Genomic DNA, 24390 nt, shown 5'->3' on the forward strand with positions numbered 1-24390 from the left:
GTTTATATGAATTCCAAACTTCCCATAAGTGGACATGTGCCAATTATACACTTAGGTTAGGTGATGTTTTAGGTCAAAATAACACCCCCAATGTGTTTATTGGCCTCATATTAGTCTTTCATGCAAGCCCAAACCCCGGGGGGGGGGTTACCCCAACCCACAAAAACAAAAAGGGGGGGGGGGGGGGGGGCGGGGGGGCCAAAAAGGGAGGGGGGCGGAGGGCAAAAAAGGGAAAAAGGGGGGAAGGGGGGGAAAAATGGTATAAAAAAAATTATATCATCATAGTTAAGGATTCAATGGTCGATAGCCAATCTCAAATTCAAAATTCAATAGCTAACACCCCCAAAAGACACACACACAAAGATGATGAGTACAAATGTCATTCTTAATCATTATCTAATGGTTATCATTAAACCCGTAGTTTAAGAAATAAAAGGTTAAATTTTAATTAAAAACTAACTCACAATCCATGAATTTCTCCTTATATTATCTCTCATATTTTCAGTCCTATTTATTCTCTCATGAATCTCCTCTTTTATTCCTATTTTTTTTCTCTTTTTTTCCTCACACGTCTCACAAAATATTGGAGTAGTTAGCAAGTAGACATTGGAATTTTCCTAAATCTTCTCCACAATTATTAGGTATTTGCTCTCTCTTTATCAAATTATTCCTCTCTCTCTCACTCATGATTTTTCTAGTATTCTTTTCATAAATCATAAACTTTTTTTATTTAGTTGTTCTTTCTTTCTTCCTTCTAAAATTTGATTCTACTAATAGCAATTTAAATCTCTTTAGAATTCAGCTATTGATTTTATCAGATCTAATCATAATCATTGATTTTTTTTTAAATCCTAAAATTTCATTTCCTATTAGTGGAAATTTAAATTTCTTTTAGAATTTCAGCCATCAATTTTATCATATATAATCGTAATTATTTAATTTTATTTTTGAATCGCTAAACTTTCTTATAAAGTTTCGATTCCTACTAATAGCAATTTAAATTTTAAGTTTTATTAGTTGGATCATGTAAGTTTAAATTTCTGCCATTACTATTATTACATTTAATCATAATCATTGATTTTTTTTAATTAATTTATGATAAGTTTAGTGTTTATTCCATATTTTGTTAAGAATGTATCTTTTTTTCTTATAGTTTCTCCCACAATTTCTTTTTCACCTTTTTCTTTCATGATTTTTCAAAGTTTTTCTCCCATAATTTTAGCCCCTATTTTATTTTAATATATTTTTTATAATTTACTTATATTTTAGTATTCCTATTAATTTACCTAAATTTTTAAGTAGATCCAACACGTCAAAATATAATAAAATATTATGGGACGAGACCCACTGTGGGTCCCACATTAGCCCACGTATATTCGTTCCCTAATATTCAATCCTGACTCGGCCGTGTATATATATATATATATATATATATATATATGAGCGCGCGCGAGGAGCTGAGGACAAAACTGTAAATATGGGTGGAAAATTAACTGCCACGACTCACACGCCCATTTGTCTACGCTCATCACAAGAGAACCAGAAGTGTAACGCTTGACGTGCATTCTGATTCTGCTACGTCAAAACTACACTTTTAACATAGAATACGGAAATGTCAGAGCTATCCTACACACCAAAAGTTTTCCACTTTCAATCAGCACCATTGTTTTGTCATTTTGAATAAACAGTGAGGACATTTTCGGTACTTCACAACACAAACGGCCCATTTCAAATATGAATTTACTCTTCATTACCAACGTTATAAATCTCTATGTATTACAGACAATCTTCCAAAGGGAACCAGCTCAGACATGTAACCGTCAATGCCACGTGGACATCCAAGTAGCCAATTTGGTATCCGAATACGCGATTCACCAAAATTTCCGCTGCAATTCACATTACACCTTAGCTCCTACTAACCTCTATCATACACGTTGATTTGGAATAAGTCTCTTTCACTTATCTACAAATATATTCTTATGTATTTCTGTCTTTAAACCAATCTACAAGATTCCACATCAATGCATATGATTGATGAAACAGGAATAGGTCTATAACTATTGCATGTGAATATGCCACAACGGCTATCTACCTCGCTTTTCCCTATTTAAATACAACCAGAGTCGTTCACACACTGCAAACCAATCTCCTTACAAGCGCTTCCGCAAATCCATGGCTTCTTCGATTGCAATATCTTCAATTTCCTCTTTGATTCTTCTTCTTTGTCTCTTCACATTCTCAGAAGCAAAGGGTAGAGAGTTCTGGGTCGGTGGCAAGAAAGATGCTTGGAAGATACCATCTTCTTCAGCTGAAAGTCTGAATCACTGGGCTGAAAAAAATCGTTTCCAGATCGGAGATTATCTCGGTAAATTTCAGTCTTTTAATCACGAATAGATAAAGTTTTATAGATCAATTTTAGGGTTTTACTCATCTGGGCTTCAGTCTCCTACCAACTGATCAAGCATGCAGTTGCAGGAGCCTAAAGTTTTTTCTGAGTCTGAATCACCTCCTCTCTTTGTGTCTTCTCCCTGTGTTTTCTGAGGTTTTTCTATCACATAATATAAGTGAGGTTCTTAGTCTGTACGCTTTCTCTACTTATATTGTGTGGTAGAGAAAAGTATAGGGTGAAGGTGATCATATGAAATCACTATTTCTTATCTATGTTTCTCTTACTTTGATGGGTTTTTTTTTTTCAGTATGGAAATATGATCACAGCAAGGATTCAGTGATGGAAGTGAGCAAAAAGAATTACGAGCAATGCAATGTAACGAATCCGATCAAAGAACACAAGGATGGGAAGACCAAGGTGGAGCTGAAACGATCTGGGCCATTTTATTTTATTAGTGGAGTGCAATCGAATTGCCAGAAGGGTGAGAAATTGATAGTTGTGGTGTTGTCACCGGATCATGATAAGCCCAAGAACCCTTCTCCGCCATCGTCTCCTCCACACACTCCACCATCGCCATCTCCCAAGCCGTCTCCTCCACAAACTCCACCACCCTCACCATCTCCCAAGTCGCCGGCACCTCATGCTTCACCGCCTTCTCCGACGGTTTATGATGCACCGGTGCCTGCGCCTGCGCCGGAAAAGAATGGTGGTCCTGGTGGTCGGAGGGGTAGCATAGATGCTTCTCCTTTGGTTGTATTTTGGAGTTTGGTGGCATTAGCTGTACTCTAAGGGTTTTCATTTCTTGTATGTGATGAACAAAATTACAATAGAAAGCTTTCTATGGAATGAGATGAAATAAAATTGTCATATTCATTTATTAATAGTTAATTTCCTTTTTCTCTTTTTCAATATTTCCAATGTAGAACATGAATCTGTAGCATTGTGATCTGTGACTATATTTTGATACAGAAAGAGAGAGATTTTATTTTCTTTCCTTCTTTCTTTTCTTTTTTTGGGAAATGAAGAGAGATGTCAATTGGTCTAGTTCTGGTTATTGATTCAGTTTTTGAGTGGTTTAGATTTCAAAATATCAAGATCAAAGCCTATTAGCTCAAAAAATGAGATTGAGATGGGTTGGGTGTTTAGTCTTCAGGATGGTTTTGCTATTGCATAATAAAACTAATGAGATTTAGGAAATGCAAAAGTAAATAATTAAATCTTTCAGGAAACTCACCTAAAGCTATATTTGGTAGTCAATGAGGAAAAAGATAATGATCATTTAATGTGTTTATATAATCTCTCCTCAAATTTCAAAAAATTTGAAGTTTCCATCTTTTCTTGGCTAGCAGACTTAGCTTAAGGAATAGTAAGGGATTAGGAAAAGGGGATAGCAAAGAAGCAAAATAGTTTTTTTTTTTTTTTTTTTTAATACTCTTGAGTAATTTCAAAATTTGCCCTAAAAAGGATAATTACAAAGTTAGTGAATGACATTGCACATTGATCATTATTGTACCAAATATCAAAACGATACAAATATGTTATATCATTTCGATACCATACCAATGTACTGTATTTATTCAGTACAGTATAAACTTAACACAAACGAAAGATGAAACATAAATCGAGGATCAACTAAACCCTCTTAGGGGCTTGCTTAAAAATTAGAAAGAAAAATCTATCCTATTCATGGGAATTAATAGAAAGTTCGAAACAATCAGGACTTTTTTGGAGATCAAATGTAGTTGCCAAATCATGATCTAGCACTAGTGAAGGCCATCTTGGAAGCTTAGAGGCGTCCAGTTCGACTAGTAGTGTAGTGCGGGATGTTAAACATCTAACGACTAAGTTTTTTGATTGTAATGTTTCTTTTTGTCGTAGGGAGATTAATAGTTGTGCTGACAGCTGGCCCTATGTCCACCACTTAGTTATTCAAGCTTTGTAACTCGAACTTATCTTGTTCTCTTCCTTTGAAATGAAGGTGGATTTATCAAAAAAAAAAAAAAGGTAAAATTATAATGTTGGCCTTTATTTTTTGGATTGAGAACTTCTTATATACGGGAATGAGAATATTAACGCCTCCAAATGGGTGCCAAACCAAGACCTCCCCGTGGGAGGTTGGACCTTTAATTTTTGTTTTGGGTTCAATTTCAATGACTTCTAATCAAATTTTAAAACATTAACTCAAAATTAATTATCAATATTCATTCCTCCATGAATGATTCTAGAAAATGATTTCTCATAAGGACGAAAAAAGCTGGAGATGCAGGGGATCGAACCCTGTACCTCTCGCATGCAAAGCGAGCGCTCTACCATTTGAGCTACATCCCCAAGTTACAATAATGTGACATTATTTTTTATTAAAATGTCTTTTTCAATAGTAATGCTTCCTGCCTATGGAAAAAGGGTCTCAAACGATTTATAAATACTTATATAGTTCAGTTCAATACAAAATAAAATATAGAGAAGTAGGGAACATTTAAAAATCCAATTATTAAAGATTTTGGTTTAACCATTAAAGTTCAGCATAATTGGTAATGACCAACACCTCCCAATGTAGAGATCTCCTCCTTGATGGCATATGTAATATTCCATACGGAGTAAGTAAATATAAAGCACCCTTTAAAAAAAAAATTGGTTTAAATAGCTTTTAGTTGTTTCATTAAAATCATTATTTACTCTTTTTTGTGGATTTGTTTCAAGAATAAAGGGTGATACAAAGGACCGATTAAAAAAAAAAAGACTTTGGTTTAAAATTTAAATAGCTTTTAGCTGTTTTATTCAAGTCACTCTTCACTCCGTTTTTGCAGATGTGTTTCTGGCATGATGGTGAATATAACACACTCTTTAGAAAAGATATTTTTTTTTTGAATTAACTAGCTTTTAGCTGTTTTATTCAAGTCACTGTTCACTCCTTTTTTTTTTTGTGGATGTGTTTTGGCATAATGGTGATATAACAAACTCTTTTGAAAAGAAAATTTTAAAATTGAATCAACTAGCTTTTAGCTGTTTTATTCAAATAACTATTCCTCCTTTTTGTGGATGTGTTTTTGGGCATAATGATGGTGGTATAAAGCACATTTTCCCAACAAAAAAAAAAAAAAATTGGTCTAAATAGCTTCTGGCTGTTTTATTTAAATCACAATTCACTCCTTTTGGTAGATATGTTTTTGGCATAATGGGGGTAGGTTTTGGGTTTGAGACTTAGTTCCTCCACACTTTCCATCTATTTATTTGCTTAAGAATTAATAAGAAAAACTAAAATTTATTGGGTTTAATCAAACCTTAAATTGACAAAAATATCTATTTACATAACAAAGCAAGATATTAAACATTACCAACTGAACAATCCTTTAATGGTGATTTTACATAAGAAGGAAATATGGAAAATGACAGAAGAAAAGAGAAAGAGTGTGAAAGGAATAAAAACAGTCCACCTGAAGGGGTCCAACTCTTAGTTTTATTAATTACTTAAAAGAGTAAATCGTCAGTGAGATGCAACTTTTATAACTTTTAGAAATCTTTAACTCAAGGTGAATGTGTTTTCATCAAGTTACTAACTAGAGCTGAAACTTATAATGAAAGCTTGACTTTTGTCCCATGGCCTTTAAATCTCATCTTTTCTATTTTGAGCTCTTCAATTTCATCTTTTGGGCTCACAAGATTTTTGGGGTTGGAAGGATTAGGTGAAAGTGATTAGTGATCAGTCACTCTTGAAATCTCCCAAGCCGCCCATAGTTTCCATATGTAATAAGAAGCTATAGCATATAAGCTAACTTGCTTTGTAATTAAAGATCTAGGTTATTTTGGTCTAGGCTATTGCTTCTTGGAATTGATGCTTATCACATCTCATCCAAAATTGAGGTATAAATTAAAGGGTTTTTTTTTGGGTAAAACATAAATTAAAGCCTCATTGCATGGTCTCTGTCAATTTTCTATATTATTCATTTAAGAAACCAAAGTACACATTAACTATAGATAACTGAGTACTTCCCTCTCATACTTCCTTTCTTCATCAAAATTCTATTACTGGAATGTATTTAAGAGTCAGAATGCAAATAATTTGAAATGAACCACTAGTACTTTTCATTCAGGACAAACATGGGATCAAAGGGGAGGACATATTTTTCTCCACCAATGCATTAAAGTCTCCATCCAATTGTAGGAGCAAAGCATGATGCAAAGTTGGGTTTAATGAAACCCTTAATTGATCCATACAAAAGTATAATATAACAATGAATGAAACAAAGTGAGGTGGCAAAAAAAAAAAAAAAGTAACTTTTTTCTTTATATACCAAAAATAAGGTTTGTTTGTTTGTTTTGTTGGAGTAGAATAATGGAAAGACAACCAAAGGAATTGTTTGCTTACAAGACAAACGATTTTCCCCACTCCATCTCTAATAAAAATCTTATACTTTTATGTAGGAATTTATAAGAAAGAGAGAAAAATGAAAAATATATGTTATTTTATTTAATATTTGAGCTACTACCAGTGGCCAGTTAGTCTCACTTTTTGATGTTTTCTACCTCCTTTTTCTCTAGCAAACAAAGAATCAATTGATGTAAAGCATGAATAAATTTACTACCCTCAAAGTACCATCATGGTGCTAGGACTAAATACTTCCACAAATACTGAGCTATTATTCTCTACATGTCATTCGGATTTTTCTTTATGAACATAATTGTACTACATCTGTGATCTTAATGGTAGTTTAGATGCCAGAATCACACATATAAACCAACCAATTTTTGAGTGCAAGAACCAAACAAAAACAGGAAAAAAAAATCAACCAGATTGAATGTAGATTCTTTTTGAACTTCAAGACAGCTCAACCACCTTTGTACAGTTGCCAATATAAGTGATTTTGTCAATAAATGCTACATCCACTATTAAGAGCAAAGAACAAAAGGTAAAGGCCACTAGCACAAAGGGGGAGCTTCAAACAAAACTCTTCTTGCACGACAAGGTAATGGCATGAAAGCCAAATGAGAGTTTGCATTGAAGAAGCAATATCAATAAAGAGGTGAACTAACATACTTTGCATTTGCAAGTTTGCATATGGAATATGCCTTCACCACTGTTAAGGAACTCTACTTCTACAACATTCAGACACCACCAACTTGTTTTTTGGGTTACTACTTCCTTGTATGGTAACTGCAACAGACTTGCATTCTGTTGTATAACCTATGGAAACTTCACTGCCCAGACACACATGCAGAGGAAGACAGCGTGTGAGAAAATGTCGAGTCACAACAAAAACTTACCAGTCAAAATAATCACGGAATTATTTCGTATTTCCATGTGTTTCAGCAAAGTTTTACAATTAGTCAATAAATATAGCACACGAAACCTTCTTGCTAAAAGGAATCTGAAAGAGAAGAAAACAAACCCCATCATTCATTTTCTTCTAATTTTAACCTTCAGGGTCCAGTTGAGCTTCCCCACAGGCAAGGGAATCGCCTTGGGCAGAAGGAGTGGCACCTCATACTCTCCTATGGTTGTTAATGGAGATGGTAGGTGAAGGTTCTCGGGCTGTATGCTCACACAAAGCTGCCTTGCCACCTGTAATATTAAAGAAAACATTAATTGGCACTTAAACACACACACACACACAAGAGAGGGAGAAAGAACTCTACTCAGTTGCATAGGTAATGCACATTCTGCGCAGCCTAGTTTTAGAATCATTAAATTGAAATAATTTGTTATCGACTATTGGATCTAGTACATGTATAAAGCATAGCTGTTGAGGCATTGTTAGCTTAGTTAACTACCAGTCTTAGGTGTCTAAAAGCTTAATGCATGGGGCTGGAGCCTGAGTTCTAATAGAATAAGTTAACTAAAGATTTCTGTCCATTCTTTGCTTGTCATGCCCTCAAGCCATATAATTGCCCAATCGAGGAATAATATATTCAGTAAGCGCAAACCCAGTGCCAAAGGCTTTCCATACAAGCAGAGTCCAGGGGCAGTTTTCCTACACAGTATTAACCCGATAGTATATTCAGTAAGTGTTTTGAGTAAAATTATTGGCAGAGGATTCTCTGCCTCCCCCCAACCTCCCCCAAAAAAAATAAAAAATTGCTAGTATTTAATGTCATATGTGGAAGGATCCTGGTGCTTCAAGTCCAAGCTCTATTTTGGCCGTGGAATCAGAAAGCATGCATTGTGTATTGGATTTGTGCGGGCGCTGGTAGTACATACCCAAACATGCGTGTTGTGTTTTGGATTTTTGTTGTATTCATCCTATTCATTATGCTTGCTGAGCTTCTGAGCTCACTTCTTGTGTTAGGTCATTTAGTAACTACAAATGGAAATAAAGCTTTGAGTTTTCACAAAGTATCCAGTAGTAGATATGATCCTGGAGACCGTACCAGAGTCCCACACCCACACCACTTTGATACTTACGTTGCAATCCACGTGCTGCCTTCAAGAGATGGACAATATGAGTTATGTGTTTTGCTCTACATTTATATTGGAGTAGAGTTGTCACACATTTGGAGGTTGTGTTGGTTGGCCGGTCCTCAATAAGCCACTTGGCCTTGTAACTAAAGCTGATACTCGTAGTAAAACTTTGAAACATCTTGTAATCCAAGCAGATGAATATTGTAAAAGCAATTAATGTCCTTATACAATCAAGGTCACCAATGAAATGCAGGCATCCATATGAACAAGTTCTGTAGGAAATACCCAAAGTTGCTACTTGTGGTCATAGTAAGCCTAGCATCTTAGATTCTGGCTATTCCCTTGCAGTTGAAAAACTCCAGTTTCATCCAGCTTTGGGGTAAGCCAGAGTGTGGTGTGACATTCTGTGCGACCCCATTTAGTTGGGATAAGCTCAGTTTACTGAATACATTCAGCATATCGTTGATATTTGAAATGCAAACCCTTGGGATGTTGCGATAGCCTGGGAACTAAAGGCCCACCCTAGAGCCTAACTCGATCCAACTCTGATGTTTTAATTTTGTTTTGTGACCAACTAATATTTCACCTTTTCCCAGTATCTCTATTTCAGAAGTTGGGTTTGAAAATCACTTGTAATCCTGTCAATGTTTTGCATTGAAACCTCCGAACTTCTTTTTAAACCATTGAACTAGGCATCTGTCCCAAATTCAGACAAATCAGAAGGATAGATTGAATTTAAATTGAGTTTTACTGTTCCTGAGATCTCAGATCGCTGTTACCAAATTACCCCTAAACCGCTCATCGGATCATTCCCATATCCTGATGGGAACATATCCTTCCTATCAACTAGTAGTTTCCAGAGCTGGTTGTGATCTTGAGGTATTTGAGTTCTTTGTCAGTTTTCATGTTTCCAAGTGGGGTATTGACTTAGGATCCTATCTTTCAAGGATTTTAGGGATTTTCCAACCTACTCCACCCATTAATTACCAGGATCACGATATACAGCCCTTTAGAAAGTGGAACCACATAAATCAAACACCCAAGGCTTATTTGATTGCATATTTAAGAGGAGACAGTCAATTAGTCCAAAAGATAAAGCCAGCATACCTCTTCTACAAGCTCATCTTTCGTAACAGGAGAGCGCAAATCATTGTCAACCTTGACAAGCCTCCTCAGTGACTACAAAAAGTAAATAAATAAATAAAATAATATAAGAGCTACAATAGACAATTTACCATACATCAAAATCAAAAGGGGGAAAAATGCATTTATCTTTTGTTTAAACTCTGAAAACAAACTTTGAGTCTCACTACTTTGACAAAGCTAGCATGCATAAGTTATCATCACATAAACAACATAGGTCCCACAAGCTACATCATCTTTATTCTTAATGGTTTTCAAAATTTACATACTTTGCTCAGAGTACCTTTATTTTCTGGAATTGATTCATAAGAATCAATATCCTAAAGAACTGATAAGATATGCAAGAAGGAATAGCTTCCAGATGCTGAGAAGACATCAAGCTTTCTTGAGGGGGATGTTTAACTGTGTAATGCAACCTCTAAGTGAATATATATCAACAGCTTCATTAAATAGGCAGTGATTAAAAATTTTCTAATCTGAATGAATGTAACTGCAAATTTTTTCAGAAAGACAGAATAAACTACATAAGGGCAGGTCATGGAGCCAATAGGAACTGACCTTCTCATTACTCAACAATAACTCAGCCAAATCCCAACTAAATGGGGTCAGCTACAAGGATCCTTGCCTTGAAATCAGCTGCATTCAGGTCATACTGGATACAAGGTCTAAGTCACTCATGTCTTCTCCAACCATTTCTCCCCAGGTAATTTTACATCGGCACTTAGCTTTTTTAGTTCCTTAATCTGGATTAAATCACTTCTCTATCATAGGGCATTCAAAGGCCTCCATTGAACATGGCCCTGCCACCTCAAACACCCTTCTCATGGCTTATCATGTATCGAAGTGTTAGTCCTAAATCAGCTCTAATATGATCATTTCTTACTTTATCCTTTCCTAGTTTTGCCACTTATCAACCTCAACATCCTCATTTCTACTAAACCATCTCTGTGATGCTTTTAAATTGCGAAAAACTCTGCACCATACATAATTTCTTATCGTACTGAGGTCCTACAAAAGTTTCCTTTTCAGTTTTAAAGGAATATGTTGATTAGATAAAACCCCAAATGCACCTCTTGACTTCATCCATCCTATTTTAATTATCAGGGAAACATCCTTTATATCAACTTTTTTCCGTGATAGGTAATCTTTTGTATTATAGAAGAGAGTACAGAATAGGCAATCCCCTAGAACCCAAATAGGGGAGGGGATTCCAACCAAGGAAGGCATTCCTGCCCAACCAGTATTCTATAGAGGAAAGAAAACTCAATTACATTATGTGATAAACATGATCCCCTGCATTCTTCTGAATTAGATCCTTTAGTTCATCATTAAAATTGTAAACTCCATTGGACTTAAAGTTCAACCAGTTAGAACCGAGTCATAAAATCTGCTGGCTGGTTCTGATCCCTCCACACATGGTCGATCTTCCTTTCGTAAAGCCCTGCAGCCACCTCTTGGATGCTCCTTTTATTGCTTGCACCTTCCACAGATTTTCCCATTAATTATATCAATGACTAGCTTAGAATCTCATCTGATGGAAATAGAAAAGAGGCCTTTCCCAATACAACTTGGAGCCCTCTTAGCACAGCTAGCATTTCCATGGCTAGAACCACCATTTCTTTCTCTTCCCCTATATAGGCTAGGTTTGGCTCTCCCACTCCATCTCTAATTAAGCCTTCAAAAGCTGTTGTAGAGTTTGTTATTACGCGATCCCAACTACAGAGCCATCATCTGAGGAGGTTTGAACCAGGAGCATGCTATGTGAATTGTAGTTTTCTAGGTTACATAAATGTTCTGATCCTATACAACCAATTTGTGGAATCTCCTTCTCATCAAGTTCATTATTCATCCTAGCATAACCTAAGTTACACACCAGATATTTTGTCTACGTTCTACTTAGCTTAAAACCTTTATTCCAAAATGTATCTCCACAATTCTACCTTGGCATTAATCCCAGCTATAGACCAAGGAACCTCATCTTGAATTTCTTCGGTTAAATCACCTATGATGAATGCATAAATAACGGCTTAAAGCTTATCTTTGATGTAACCATGGTTGTCAAAGCGTCTGCCGCGGCAAGGAGGTTTTTGAACCGCCTTATTTTGAACCGCTTAGTTGACGTACAACTTTTTGACCGCTTTGTGGCCTTGTGCGCCTTATTGCCACCTAAACACTAAAGCAGCCACTTTTTTGACATTTTGTAAACAATTTTTTTCCTTAATTTTATTTTTAAAATAAAAAATTATTCTACGAAGCCATATATAAATTTAATAGTTAGTCATTTCAAAATCGAGAATCATGAATCATTAAATGGACAATCACTTGAAAATCGGAATAATGTGATCTATTAATTTACTGTGTTGGGTTAAAAATGTGGAAAAATGGGACATCAATGCCAATTCCGATTCAAAAATTATTTGTTTTTTAAAAAGGTCAGGTTGAAAACAATTTGGTCAAATAATTTCACTAAATCATATATGAATATCATATATTAGATGAACTTATATTTGTGTTCTTTTTTGGATAATTTTTTATAATTATGATTCTTGAATGCTTTTTTTTTTTTTTTTTGGATGAATATGATTATTATTGAATATTTGTTCATCTTATTATAGAAAGTAATTGTATTGAAAAATGGTTTAAAAATAGTTGTACTGAAAATTTTTTACCCAACCACTTGCCACTTTCCGCTTTGTTGCCTACGCGGAGCCCCAACCACTTTGGTCACCTTGCCGTCTTAACAACCATGGATGTTACCCTATTGTAATTGGGAATTTACTATCTTGGCCACCACCATTCTTACATAGTTAGGACTCATCTACCAAAACAATATCCCCCCCCGCAAAAAACCCCCTCCTTAATTTTTTTTTTTTAAACCCCCCTTTTTCCTGCAAAAAAATGTGGGGGTGCGGGTTGTCCCTTTTTTTTCCCCGGCGAAAAAGAAACCACAACTCTTCCCCCCCCCCCCCCTTCTCCCCCCCCCCCGCCCCCCCTTTTTTTTTTTTTTTTTTTTGTTTTTTTTTTTTTTATTATTTTTTTTTTTTGTGTTTTTTAAAAAAAATAATTACCCCCCCCATATCAGAGTCTATATTCGACAGGAAGCCGGAAGAGAGTGAAGAGTGAAGAGAGGGTAGGAGTCCAGGATGAAGAAAGAAGATGAAGAGTCCGAAGGTAAGAATTAGATTTAGAGAGTCAAGAGATAATACACTAGGTAGAGTTACAAAGTAGGTTTTGAAGAGTCAAAGTAGGCTGATTTTGTAATTAATGATAGGAATGTAATTGCTATAAATAGGGGGAGGATGAGTAGAAAGGATATAGAGAGAAGTTTATGTGAGAGCATGCTTGGGTAGGTAGGAAACAGGGTAGATTATATTGTTTCTTATCAACTTTTATTCAAAGTCTGTTTTTCTGAGTTATTCCACGTAAGAACCCATTCGGTACCAACAAATGGAGAGCACGATCTAGGGAATGGTCAAGAGTGAATGGAGCAGAGGGTAGAGGAATGGAAAGTATCGTGAAAGAGATCAAGGTCAAGTGGGACTCTAGCACAAAACATAGAGAAAGGAGAAAAGGCCAAGACGAGTTAGAGATGAATAAGGTAGTATCGAAGGAAAACAGGAGAGCAACAATGGGAGGGAAGAACGATGGAGTGAAGAAGGACGAGAACAGAGAAACGAGAGACCTCCAGACATCTGAGATGCCAATTTACGGGGAAGATCCGATGGGATGGATGAGAGCTGAAAGGTACGAGAAAAAGGATGAAGAGAAAGAAGAACCTGTGAAGGTGAGACAGGATGGAAGGAGAAGAGAGAGCACATGGAGAAACGAAAGAATCAATGATCTATCGATTTAACTCAGACAGCGAAGACCCAAGAAGCATTGATAATCACAAGCAAAGTGGAACGGAGATATAGAGAAGGGTTGAGAAAAGCAGCAGAGGGAGCGGTAGATGGAGAATGGTTGAAGGGGTGTTGTGGTTTAAATGAAGAAGTAAGGGCTGAAGTTCGATTATTTGGGCTCACCAATTTGGGCCAAATAAGGAGGAAGCCAGGAGGACAAAAATGGAGTGGGGAAAAATAAGAAACCTCTTTTGGCAGCCCACCAATCAGCCCAAAATCTAACCTCAGTGTTATAACTCAGCCCACCCAACACCAATATTAAAGGAACCAATACGGTTCAGGGAACCGGAATGAACCAAAGCAACGGCAGGGAAACCAAATAAGTGAACGGCTCCACAACCGAGAACACAGCGCGACGGGAGCCAGGACGCCACGTTGGTTATCCCAGGAAGAAATCAAAGATAAAATGGACAAAGGGATATGTTTCAGGTGTGAGGCCCATACTCCAAAGGCCATGATGCCCGAAGCAACTAAGGTTGGACTCCACGACGATGATAGTCCGAAGTTGCAGCAGCGGAAGGAGTGATCAATGATGACGATATGGAGCCGGTGTTGAGACGGAACTCGATACCTCTTTGGTGGGGATCGATTCACCACACACACCGAAACTAACGGGACAAATAAATGGCTATGAAGTCATCATTCGATCGATTGTGGAGCAACGCACAATTTGTCGCCAAGAGTTGGTGGAGCGTGGGATTGGAAATCCAGAAAACAAAATTTCAGGTTGCTTTGGGCGATGGGACGATTAGCAAAGGTACGGGGATTTGTCGACGATTCGATTCAGCTAGGCGGCGAGGTCTTTGTGCAAAATTTTTACCCTTTCAATTTGGGTAGCATTGATATAATCTTGGGCGAGAATGGCGCAGACACTAGGGGAAGTACGCAGAATTGGCGCGAGAACCAGAGCTTGAGTGGCGGGGACGACCCGTGAAACTAAATGGGGATCCAACCTTGCTGCGATTAGAAACAACATTGAAGAGTGGCACGGTCGGTTCAAGCAGGTGGTGATGGATACGGCTACAACTCGCATCCCGTCGGAGACGATATAGAGGTACAAGAGAGTACAAGCAGTGTCACATTTATTAACCGACTTTGCTCAATTATTTGGAACCAACGAAGGCCAAGAAGGAAGCAAGACCACCGGATACGGTTAGCGAGAGGAGTAACCCACCTAATATTCGACCCTATCGTTACCCACATTCTCAAAAGAACGAGGTCGAAAGATTGGTACAGAAATGTTAACAGCAGGATTGGTACGACCTAGTGTGAGTCCTTACTCCAGTCCAAGATCGTTGGTTCGAAAGAAGGATGGCGGATGGCGTTTCGCGTGGACTATCGTGCCCTGAATAAACTCACAGTTCCTGACAAGTTTCCCATTCCTGCAATTGACGAACTGTTGGATGAGCTAGGCGGAGCCACAGTATTTACCAAGCTTGATTTGAAAGCAGGATACCACCAAATTAGAATGACGGAAGGTGATGAAGAAAAGACGGTTTTCGACACATAATGGGCATTACGAGTTCCTGGTGATGCGTTTGGGCTCTCGAATGCCCAGCACATTTCAATCACTAATGCATGAGGTATTTCGAGAACACTTGCGAAAATTTATTTTGGTGTTCTTTGACGATATTTTGGTGTATAGCAAGACCATGGAGGAACATGTGGCCCATTTGCGAACCACCTTTATACTTCTCACACAGCACCACCTTGTAGTCAACCGAAAAAATGCATGTTTGGGGTTGCTACACTGGAGTATTTAGGACATATCATATCTAAAGACGGAGTCACGGCGGACCCACGGAAGATTAAGTGCATGGTGGAGTGGCCCCAACCTGCCAATCTTAAAGCCTTGCGAGGGTTTTTAGGATTAACCGGGTATTACCGCAGATTCGTCCGAAATTATGGTAAAATTGCCGCTCCACTCACAAACTTATTGAAGAAAGATGCATTTCAGTGGGGTAACGAGGCAACGACGGCGTTTAATGCCCTCAAGACAGCCATGACAACCGTTCCAGTATTGGTGACGCCAGATTTCACGAAAGAGTTTTTGGTAGAGAGACCGATGCTCAGGTTTTGGGCTGGGTGGGTTTTGATGCAAGAGGGCCATCCCATTGCCTACTGGAGCCAAGTGTTGTCCCTCGCGCACAAACCAAGTCTGTCATGAGAAAGAACTAATGGCAATAGTACTTGCCATTCAAAAATGGCGTCATTACTTGATGGGGAGACATTTCAAAGTACGAACGGATCAGAAAAGTCTGAAATATTTGCTGGAACAACGCATTGTGGCTACTGATCAACAAAAGTGGGTCTTGAAACTTTTGGGATTTGATTTTGAGATATTGTATCGTCGGGTAGGAAAACAAAGCGGATGCCTCTGAAGGTCGCAGGATGATAAGCAGCTTTATTCGATGACAACAAGAACGGCAGGAAAGTGAGGGACTAGATACAGCGGTACACGCCCGGACCGTTACAGAAGATCGTCAAGCCGCTGAAGGGATCCAGGACACCCCAGCACCAGCCAAAAGGGCACCTACCTATAAGAATCGGTTAGTCATCCCCGATGGGTCACCAAATCCCAAATACTCGAGTATCATCACCCCATCGGTGGGCATCAGGGTTTTGAGGACTACAAGCGATAGCAGCGTGGTAACCGGGTAGGAATGAAGGGGCCCGAATGTGGCTAGTTGTGATGCTGTCACGAGAAATATCAAGCCATGAAACCCGCGGACTCCTTCAACCACTACCAATCCAGATCGCATTTGGGAAGACATTAGCATGGATTTATTGGTGGGTTACCCAGGACAAGAGTGGAGATACCGTGCTTGTTGTAGTTGACCGGCTATCCAAGACGCGCATTTCATCGCTCTTTCACACCCTTATTCCGCCAAGGATGTGGCTATCTCGCTCAGCAAGGAGGTTATCCGCGCATGGGTTCCGAACCATCGCTCCGATCGAGATCGTGTCTTCCTTAGTAATTTTGGATGGAGCTTTAAATAGCGGGTACCAACCCAAGTTCAGAAGGCCACCATCCCAAACGGATGGTCAAACAGAGGTGGTAAATCGCAGCCTTGAAATTACCACGATGTTTTGCGCCGCCAACCGAAGGACTGGATAATTGGACCGGGGCCGAATATTGGTTCAAACGACGCCATTCAGCCACAAAAATGACTCCCCAGGTGGAGGACGAGACCCCCCGTGTTGGGAGGATGGCGACAAAGTGGATGAGGTGATGTGTCCCCGAAAGCGCAACAGGTGTTGGAAGATCCAAAACAAATCGGGGTGGCCAAGATAGGATGTGCAACCGCGGATCAAAGCGTAGGAAGTGCATTATCAAGTGGGGATGAAGCTAAGCACAACCACGCAGAAACCGCCAAACGGCCCAAGAGAAACCACCACGCACAGGGCGACCGGATCAGAGCGTGGGACCAGCGCACGACGTTACCCGATGACACGGATCCACCCGGTGCACGCACGGAAGGGCACGGGGCAGACAAAGCGAGCGAACGGAGGGAAATGGCGAGGCAGCCACACCGAAGCCGCCAACACGTACTCAAGGGTGCTGGAGGTTTTGATTCAATGGAAAGGAGGCCTGTGAAAATACTTGGGAATCTTATGCTGAAATACAGTCCCACTTTCAGATTTTCACCTGAGGACAAGGTGAAACTTTGGAGGGGAGTATTGATAAGCCCCCGATATCAAGAGTCTATATTCGACAAGGAAAGCACTCCCAAGGAAACGATGACAGTTTGAAGAGTGAAGAGAGCGCGTCAGCAGAGTCCAGGCATCAGGCGACTAGCAAATTGAAGCATGAAGAGCCCGCGAAGGTTATAGAATTAGATTAGAGAGTCAAGAGTCATAAACATCAGGTTAGAGTTACATTACAGTAGGTTTTTGAAGAGTCCACTCAAGAGGCGATGTAATAATGATAGGAATGAATGCATAAATAGGGGGAGGATGAGTAGAAAGGATATAGAGAGAAGTTTATGTGAGAGCCATTGCCTTGGGTAGCCGTAGGAATCACCACGCTGGTAGATTATATTGTTTCTTATTCAACTTTTATTCAAAGTCTCGTTTTTCTTCTTGAGTTATTCCACCTTGTTAAGTAACTCATTAAAAACGGGGTTTTAAAAAAAAAAAAAAAAAAAAAAAAAAAAAAAAAAATATACGGGGGGGTTTAAAGGGGGGAAGGAAAGGAGAGCGGTGGGGAAAAAAAAAAAAAAGGGGGGGGGGGGAGGAAAAAGAAAAGGGGGGGGGGGGGTTAGTTAATAATAAAAACAAAAGTAATAGATGGTTAGAATTGGCTATGCACAGTATGTTAACATGTTTCAAGTTAAGAACTTCAGTACTAAACTTGATAGGCACATCAATCACAAAGTGATTTTAGTATCTAGTTCTTAGTTTTCTTAATTGATCACACATTCAGCCTATTTGGCCCTTTGCCAACCTCAAGAGAAACAGGGTTAAGAGATTGGAAGACCTGTGAGACACATATTTATGTTTCTTAACAGGAAAACTTGGAACTTTAAGACATCTGCTTCTATTTTTTTACAGCTATAAGCATGTAATCTAAGAAAAATAAGAGGAATTTTTTTTTTTTTTTTTTGGGGGGGGGGGGGGGGGGGAGGCCAACTGCCTAACAAGAGTTGAGATCCAATGGATTTAAAATGAAGAATACAAAATTGAAGAGTTGGAGGAAATACATTAACAATCAAAAAGCACTCAAGAAACTAAAGGAAAGAGTTTAAAGATGTTTTTGGATGATCTGAGTCATATCTCATCTTCTTGAGTTAAAGCTGGAGGCTATTCAGCATCTCACAGAATAGATACCAATAGCTAGAGATGAGTTGGAAAAGCCACCTTTTAGAGACATCTCAGATGCCCATGATACCAATACAAGACGAGACAGGACGAAACTTTAAAACCATGGCTGGGGTCCAGCATCCATGACACTTTTCTGTTGCAGGAAATTTTAGACAGGCCTAAGAAAGTAATGCCTCAAAATTACAAGGGGCATATACAGAATCGAATGGTTTTGCCATAGGACTAATGTTTTTTGACAAATCCACCTGGAATAAGGTTCAGAAATGTAGAACCAATGTGAAAGGATAAAAACTGTATGGCAGACACATGTTCCTATTGTATTTTCATATATAGGAAACGCTGTGAAGGCTACTCAGTAGAAAAATCCTGGAGTTGGTTTGGTGCAGACATAAGGGTAATCTGCTATGGTCGACTTAACAGAATTGCAAAAGAGAACGGATGAAGGGGAAATCATGTCACACACTCATGCAACAAGGCTGCTGCAGAACTTGATTCATAACAAAACTCAACCTCTTACTTCAGTGAATAAATTGAAAAGACTGCCACATAAAAATATAAATTTAACCAGAACAGAAAAAACTTCAAAAAGGAAACTAACCATAATAACCCATGCTTTAAGAAAAGGAAACTACCTAACTCTTAAGTAATCAACCCAAGTAAGTAAATAAAATATTGCATCGACAGAGAACCAATTTTGGACCAGCCCTTCATCTAGGTTTCCATAGTGGATCATGTCAGGCAAGCCAGGCTAAGGCTGCTGCATCATGGATAACTTAAATTTGACACAAAAATGAGTATACAAATTTTGCAAATTTGTCTGCCACTGCCTGCTGCCAAACAGGAGTGAATCTGCTTATCAAATCAGAACATGCAAAAAATAGATTTGAATGGCATGCCAATATAATTCTATTTGGGCAAGCAAGGTTACTTTCTACATATCAAGGAGAAAAGCTACAATGAAAACGTTGCTGAATGTACTGTATTGTGAGTTACAAACAAGAAGCTAACAAATGATATCATTTTGCACCACAAAAAGAAAAGCATGATCTACCAGCAGTATAAAATTGAAGTGATGAACTGTCCAAAACTCCAAAAGAATTGCAATGACTGGATTCAGAGAAGATGCTCGAGATTGTTCACAAGGTCCAGTGGAATTTAATTATAGAAAACTTAATACAAAGATGAGCTACAAACCAAGAGAGCATTATCCAGATGCTTGGCTGCCATTTGGTATTCTTTCATTATGTCCTCTTTGGTTGTTGGAACCACTGTAACGGTCTCCTCTTCCACAGGTTGGTAAATCTAAAAGCAAAAACAAATTAATACAGTGAGGAGTACTAAACTGAAGCAATGACAGGACTTGACAGCATCCTCAGGGAGAATAATGATATGTCGTTCTTTGATAACATCACAAGTATCACAAGGCAAACCTGTTGGTTTGCTCTTCATCAATCAGCAACATAACAAGCTTTTCATTGGGTAAACACACAAAATTCGAACACAGAAGAGCCCATGGCCAGTGTTGTATTTGGAATTGTTATGGATCCGAATAAAGTGAGAATTAAAATCAACAGTTAATGGCAAAACAGTAAACAGTTGAATTTGGGAATGAATGGCACAATTGCAATAATAGGAAAACAAATCCAAGGAACAGCATCAAATATAGGAGAGGGGCAAGCTTGGGAACTAGGGAAATTTTAGGATAAAGTGGACGCATGGGACTTCAGCAGGGAAACTTGGGAAAATAACCAAAAAAAGGAAAAGATCTGGTACACTGTCACTAGTATATAATATTAAGAATAATCGGAATGATTCAGTTATGTGGTTGAGAGGTTGTTTGTTTGCCAAGGGATTCACTCAGACGTATTGCATGGACTATTTTGAGATATTCTTACATACTGCTCCTCTCAATCCAGCCTGTATTATTATCTCTTTAGCAGTGAATTCTGACTGGTTTCTCTACCAACCAGATAATAAGAATGCATTTTTTCTTGCATGGTAATTTACAGGAGGTATATATTGAGCAACCTCCAGGAAACGTTGCATGCGGGGAGAATTCACATAACATTTGCAAACTCCACAAAGCATTTTATGGCTTGAAATGGTCACCTAGGGCTTCATTCGAAAAATTAAGTTCACCCTCTACCAGTGTGGTTCTGATCACTTGATTTTGGTTCATTGTCAAGGCCCAAAGGTGGTAGACGTAGTAGTTTATATTGATGATAATATTGCATTTGAGAATGATACATCTGATATCATTGAGAGTAAAATTTCTACATCAATATTTTCAGATGAAAGATGGGTTCTTTTAGCTTCTTCTTTTTTTCCCTCAGCATTGAAGTTCTCCATAGCAAGAGAGCGAATAGTCCATCCCAGAAAAAAGAAAAAAAAAATGTGTTGGGTCTTCGATGTGCACGGTTGTAGAGCATTGGATACTCTAGCGGATCCTCCTCAAAACTGTGGAACACGAGTGTGAGGTGTTTGAAGAACCTCATCAAAGAGAATACACAATTGGAAAGCTAATTATGCATAGCTGTCGACAAGGCGAGGAGACTTGATAGCAGGCAACGAAAACCAATGTGACACCAAGTCATCTTGACCCAAAAAAAGGCCAAAATGCCAAGGCGACGCCTTGACAATAGGATTATTATGTAAGTGTTACTTGTCTTGACATTTTCTTCTCTGTAGGTGTGATCAGCCAGTTTATGTAATCACCAACGCATATTCACTAGGAAGCAGCTTGACATATCCAAAGGTAACTAAAGGGAGCTCCAAGAAAGGGGTTAATCTACAAACTGCATCAAAATGTTATTCTAGTAGGGTTTCAGGATGCAGATTGGATCAACATTGATAGTGATCCAACGTTGATCACAGGTTACTGTAATTCCATTGTTGGTAACCCCGTCCTGTGGTGCAACAAGAAGGAATTAAATGTGGCTTTCCAATGCTGAAACTAGGAATAGGATCATACTACTGTAGAGATGATGTGGTTGACATCTCTTCTTCAAGATGTAGTGTTCTAGCTTTCTAGTTTAAAATAAATAAGGTAACATTGCTATGAAGATGCAGTGTGATAATCAAGCTGCCATCTACATTGCTAGTAATCAAGTGCTTCATGAGAGGACAAAATATACTAAGGTTGATTGCCACTTTATATGGAATAAGAAGCCAAAGGTTACTCCATTCATGCATTCTTCAAATTGATTCTGCTCTATTTACCAAGGTTCTCATTGACCAAGCTTTTCAATGGTTGTTCCAGGGGCATGGGAGATTGTATACCCTAGCTTGAGGATGAGTATTGAAGTATTGTCCTACAGGAATTGTGAACTCCTAATGGACTTCATAAGAGTTGCTGGAGTATGTTATTGGTGGCCACTCGTGATGGGATGTATGTCCACACGGTGAGAGAGTCCTATTTGAGTTGGCATGAAATATCTAACTGGCTTGCTTAACTATTCTAGTGTTTCTCATATTCAGTTTCCAATTCAATTAGTAATTCATACTGAACCTATTACCGAGACCTCTTCTGTCCTGTATCATCTTCTAGGTTCAATTCTGCTATCTCTGAATCATCTCCTCTTTCCCTTCTCTGTTTGCTCTTTATCTTCTTCTTACCTGGTGCAAATAGGTCTTTGCCTTTGCTAAGACTACAAGACCAATTAATTCCCAAACACATTGTGAATATATCTTTCAACAAATCAGATTCTAGATTTTCTAACAACAAAAATGAAACACCTAAGACGATATTCTAATTCTTCAAAATTCTGACTAATCCTGTCTTATGGATCGAATTTGTTAATTCACAACCTAAATTTAAGGAAGTAGGAACCATCTACTAACAAGTTCAACAGAACCTATAAAATTTTATTTATTTGATGATGAAACCTCTTTTCTCTAGCCTCCTTGAAAAGAAAATTAATTTCTCAAAGATAGAGAAGAGTCAAAAGTCATACTAAGAATGCATGAGAGTGCCAAGAAAATAAGATAAACTTCACTGAAGGAATGCAAGCAAAAGCAAATTCAGGAATCTCTTGGAGCATTGCACCCAGAAATACATTTTTTGGCCCTAAAAAGCTTTAAATTTATTTTGCTACAAAAATACACATCCCCCAGAAAATCACCAACTACTCACTGACTTATTTTCATGAGATTTTTCAATCCCCAACCCCCCCCCCCTCTTTTTCCCCACAACCTGGGTTCCTTTCTGTAAAAAAAAAATCGTCTATGAGCATGAGCAATACATTGGAACGATACTTTAGCACCTTTGCATGTATATTTTACTTCCAATGACAACCGAAAATTGAGTTTTTCATGAGAAACATTCAACCAAAGTGGAGGCTTTAGCTTTGATGAAATGTCCTTCTTATGCCTATCTTAAGTTTTGGGAAAAGCTTTGGCTATTAAAACTAAAAAACAGGAGACAAAAAAACTGCTTCCTAATTCCAGTATCACCTTAATATGTTACAAATAAAACATAAGCCATTTCTATAGAAACTGAATTAATAGTAGAAGATCAACTGACCGAACCTTTCTCTGTTCTCTGATGAGATACGCATATTTCTCGATGTTGGGGACGGCAAGCAACTTGGGCATCAGGTGATTGCGAAAATATCCAGGAGCAACCTTCACCGTTTCACCAGCTTTACCAAGCTTGTCTATGCTCTGATGTCCATGGCAAATATCAGATTCCAAAGTTGAGACAAAAATGAAAAAGAAAAAACTCTCAAAGGACTTTTAAATCTAATTTACTCACAGTAGTCAGAATGACTTCCAACTTTCTGTATCTGACTCCCTGAGCACCAAACAACAATGGATGAATCATGGGATCAGAAATGCGGGAGTTCGTTTCCTTGATTAGCTGACGAAGAACATTTCTACCACACTGGGTATACGCCATCTCATGAACTTCTTCAAATTGCAAACCCAGAGCTTAGAGATTTAACCCAATGCTCAGAAACCTAACCGAGACGACCCACCGCCGTCAACTACTTCAATTCTCCGATTCTCCAAGCTTCAATCCTTAAACCTCTCATTCTGATGAAAAATAAACCCTTTGAAACTCTCAGTTCCTTTTCTTCGTTATCGATTTCTTCTTTCTTTTTTCTTCTTTTGGGAAATTTACAGCGCCACCCTCTAACTTACCCTAAAAAATAATGATATCCCTAGGTTATCTAATTAATAAATCAGCCCCCTAAAATTAATGTTATGCACTTATGCTGGGTAATCTAATTTATCAATCAGCCCCCTAAAATTAATGTTATGCCCTGGATTATCTAATTTATCAATCAGCCCCCAAAAATAAAAATTTATCAAAAATATTTCTTATGGTTAGAAAATTATAGTTAAATATTAATGTAATTAAGTTAAATACTTCAAAAATATAAGAATAATATTAATAAAAAAGCCGCACATGAGCCCCTTTTTTGTCTCCTTGTATCATTTGCATCTTCATCTCTCAATCATAAATCCTCACAAAGTTTCGAAGATATGCATCATATATATAGTATTTTTTACTTAATATGTAGGGGTAATACTGAAAATGGATAAGTAAAAATTGAGACTAATTGTGTTAGTAATAGAGATCTATCTGATAAGTTGATATTAGGGGTAACTCAAGGGACAGCACTGAAATTTTTTCTTTTTCGGGTCAAAACATTTTTTATTTTTATATCGAGGAGAGCTTGTATGCCCATGTATTTTAAAACTTGCATCCTTAAAAAACCCAGTTTGACAATATA

General features: G+C 38.0%; 1 protein-coding gene, 1 non-coding gene and 1 pseudogene across 3 annotated transcripts; 1 reads left to right on the forward strand and 2 right to left on the reverse strand.

The window, feature by feature from the left end:
* The first annotated feature begins 2159 nt into the window (after positions 1 to 2159).
* Positions 2160 to 3178, forward strand: LOC148999934 (early nodulin-like protein 14 pseudogene; annotated as a pseudogene). Its single transcript, XR_016170633.1, has 2 exons — positions 2160 to 2365; positions 2697 to 3178. The product of XR_016170633.1 is annotated as an early nodulin-like protein 14 pseudogene (transcript).
* A 1466-nt stretch (positions 3179 to 4644) lies between these two features.
* On the reverse strand, positions 4645 to 4717 carry TRNAA-UGC (transfer RNA alanine (anticodon UGC)). The gene has a single exon. It is a non-coding gene; the product is annotated as a tRNA-Ala (tRNA).
* A 2290-nt stretch (positions 4718 to 7007) lies between these two features.
* LOC148999936 (Ribosomal protein L9/RNase H1) lies at positions 7008 to 23751 on the reverse strand. The gene is made up of 5 exons (XM_089139865.1): positions 23406 to 23751; positions 23180 to 23314; positions 19847 to 19954; positions 9894 to 9965; positions 7008 to 7949 (listed from the first exon to the last, which is right to left on the reverse strand). The coding sequence occupies exons 1-5, from the start codon at positions 23547 to 23549 to the stop codon at positions 7785 to 7787; spliced, it is 624 nt and encodes a 207-aa protein (XP_088995991.1). The 5' UTR covers positions 23550 to 23751; the 3' UTR covers positions 7008 to 7784.
* Between the last annotated feature and the right edge of the window lie 639 nt (positions 23752 to 24390).

The sequence above is a fragment of the Hakea prostrata genome, chromosome 11 (genome assembly GCF_041222555.1).
Source record: "Hakea prostrata isolate BN-2017 chromosome 11, UWA_Hpros_2, whole genome shotgun sequence".
NCBI lineage: Eukaryota > Viridiplantae > Streptophyta > Magnoliopsida > Proteales > Proteaceae > Hakea > Hakea prostrata.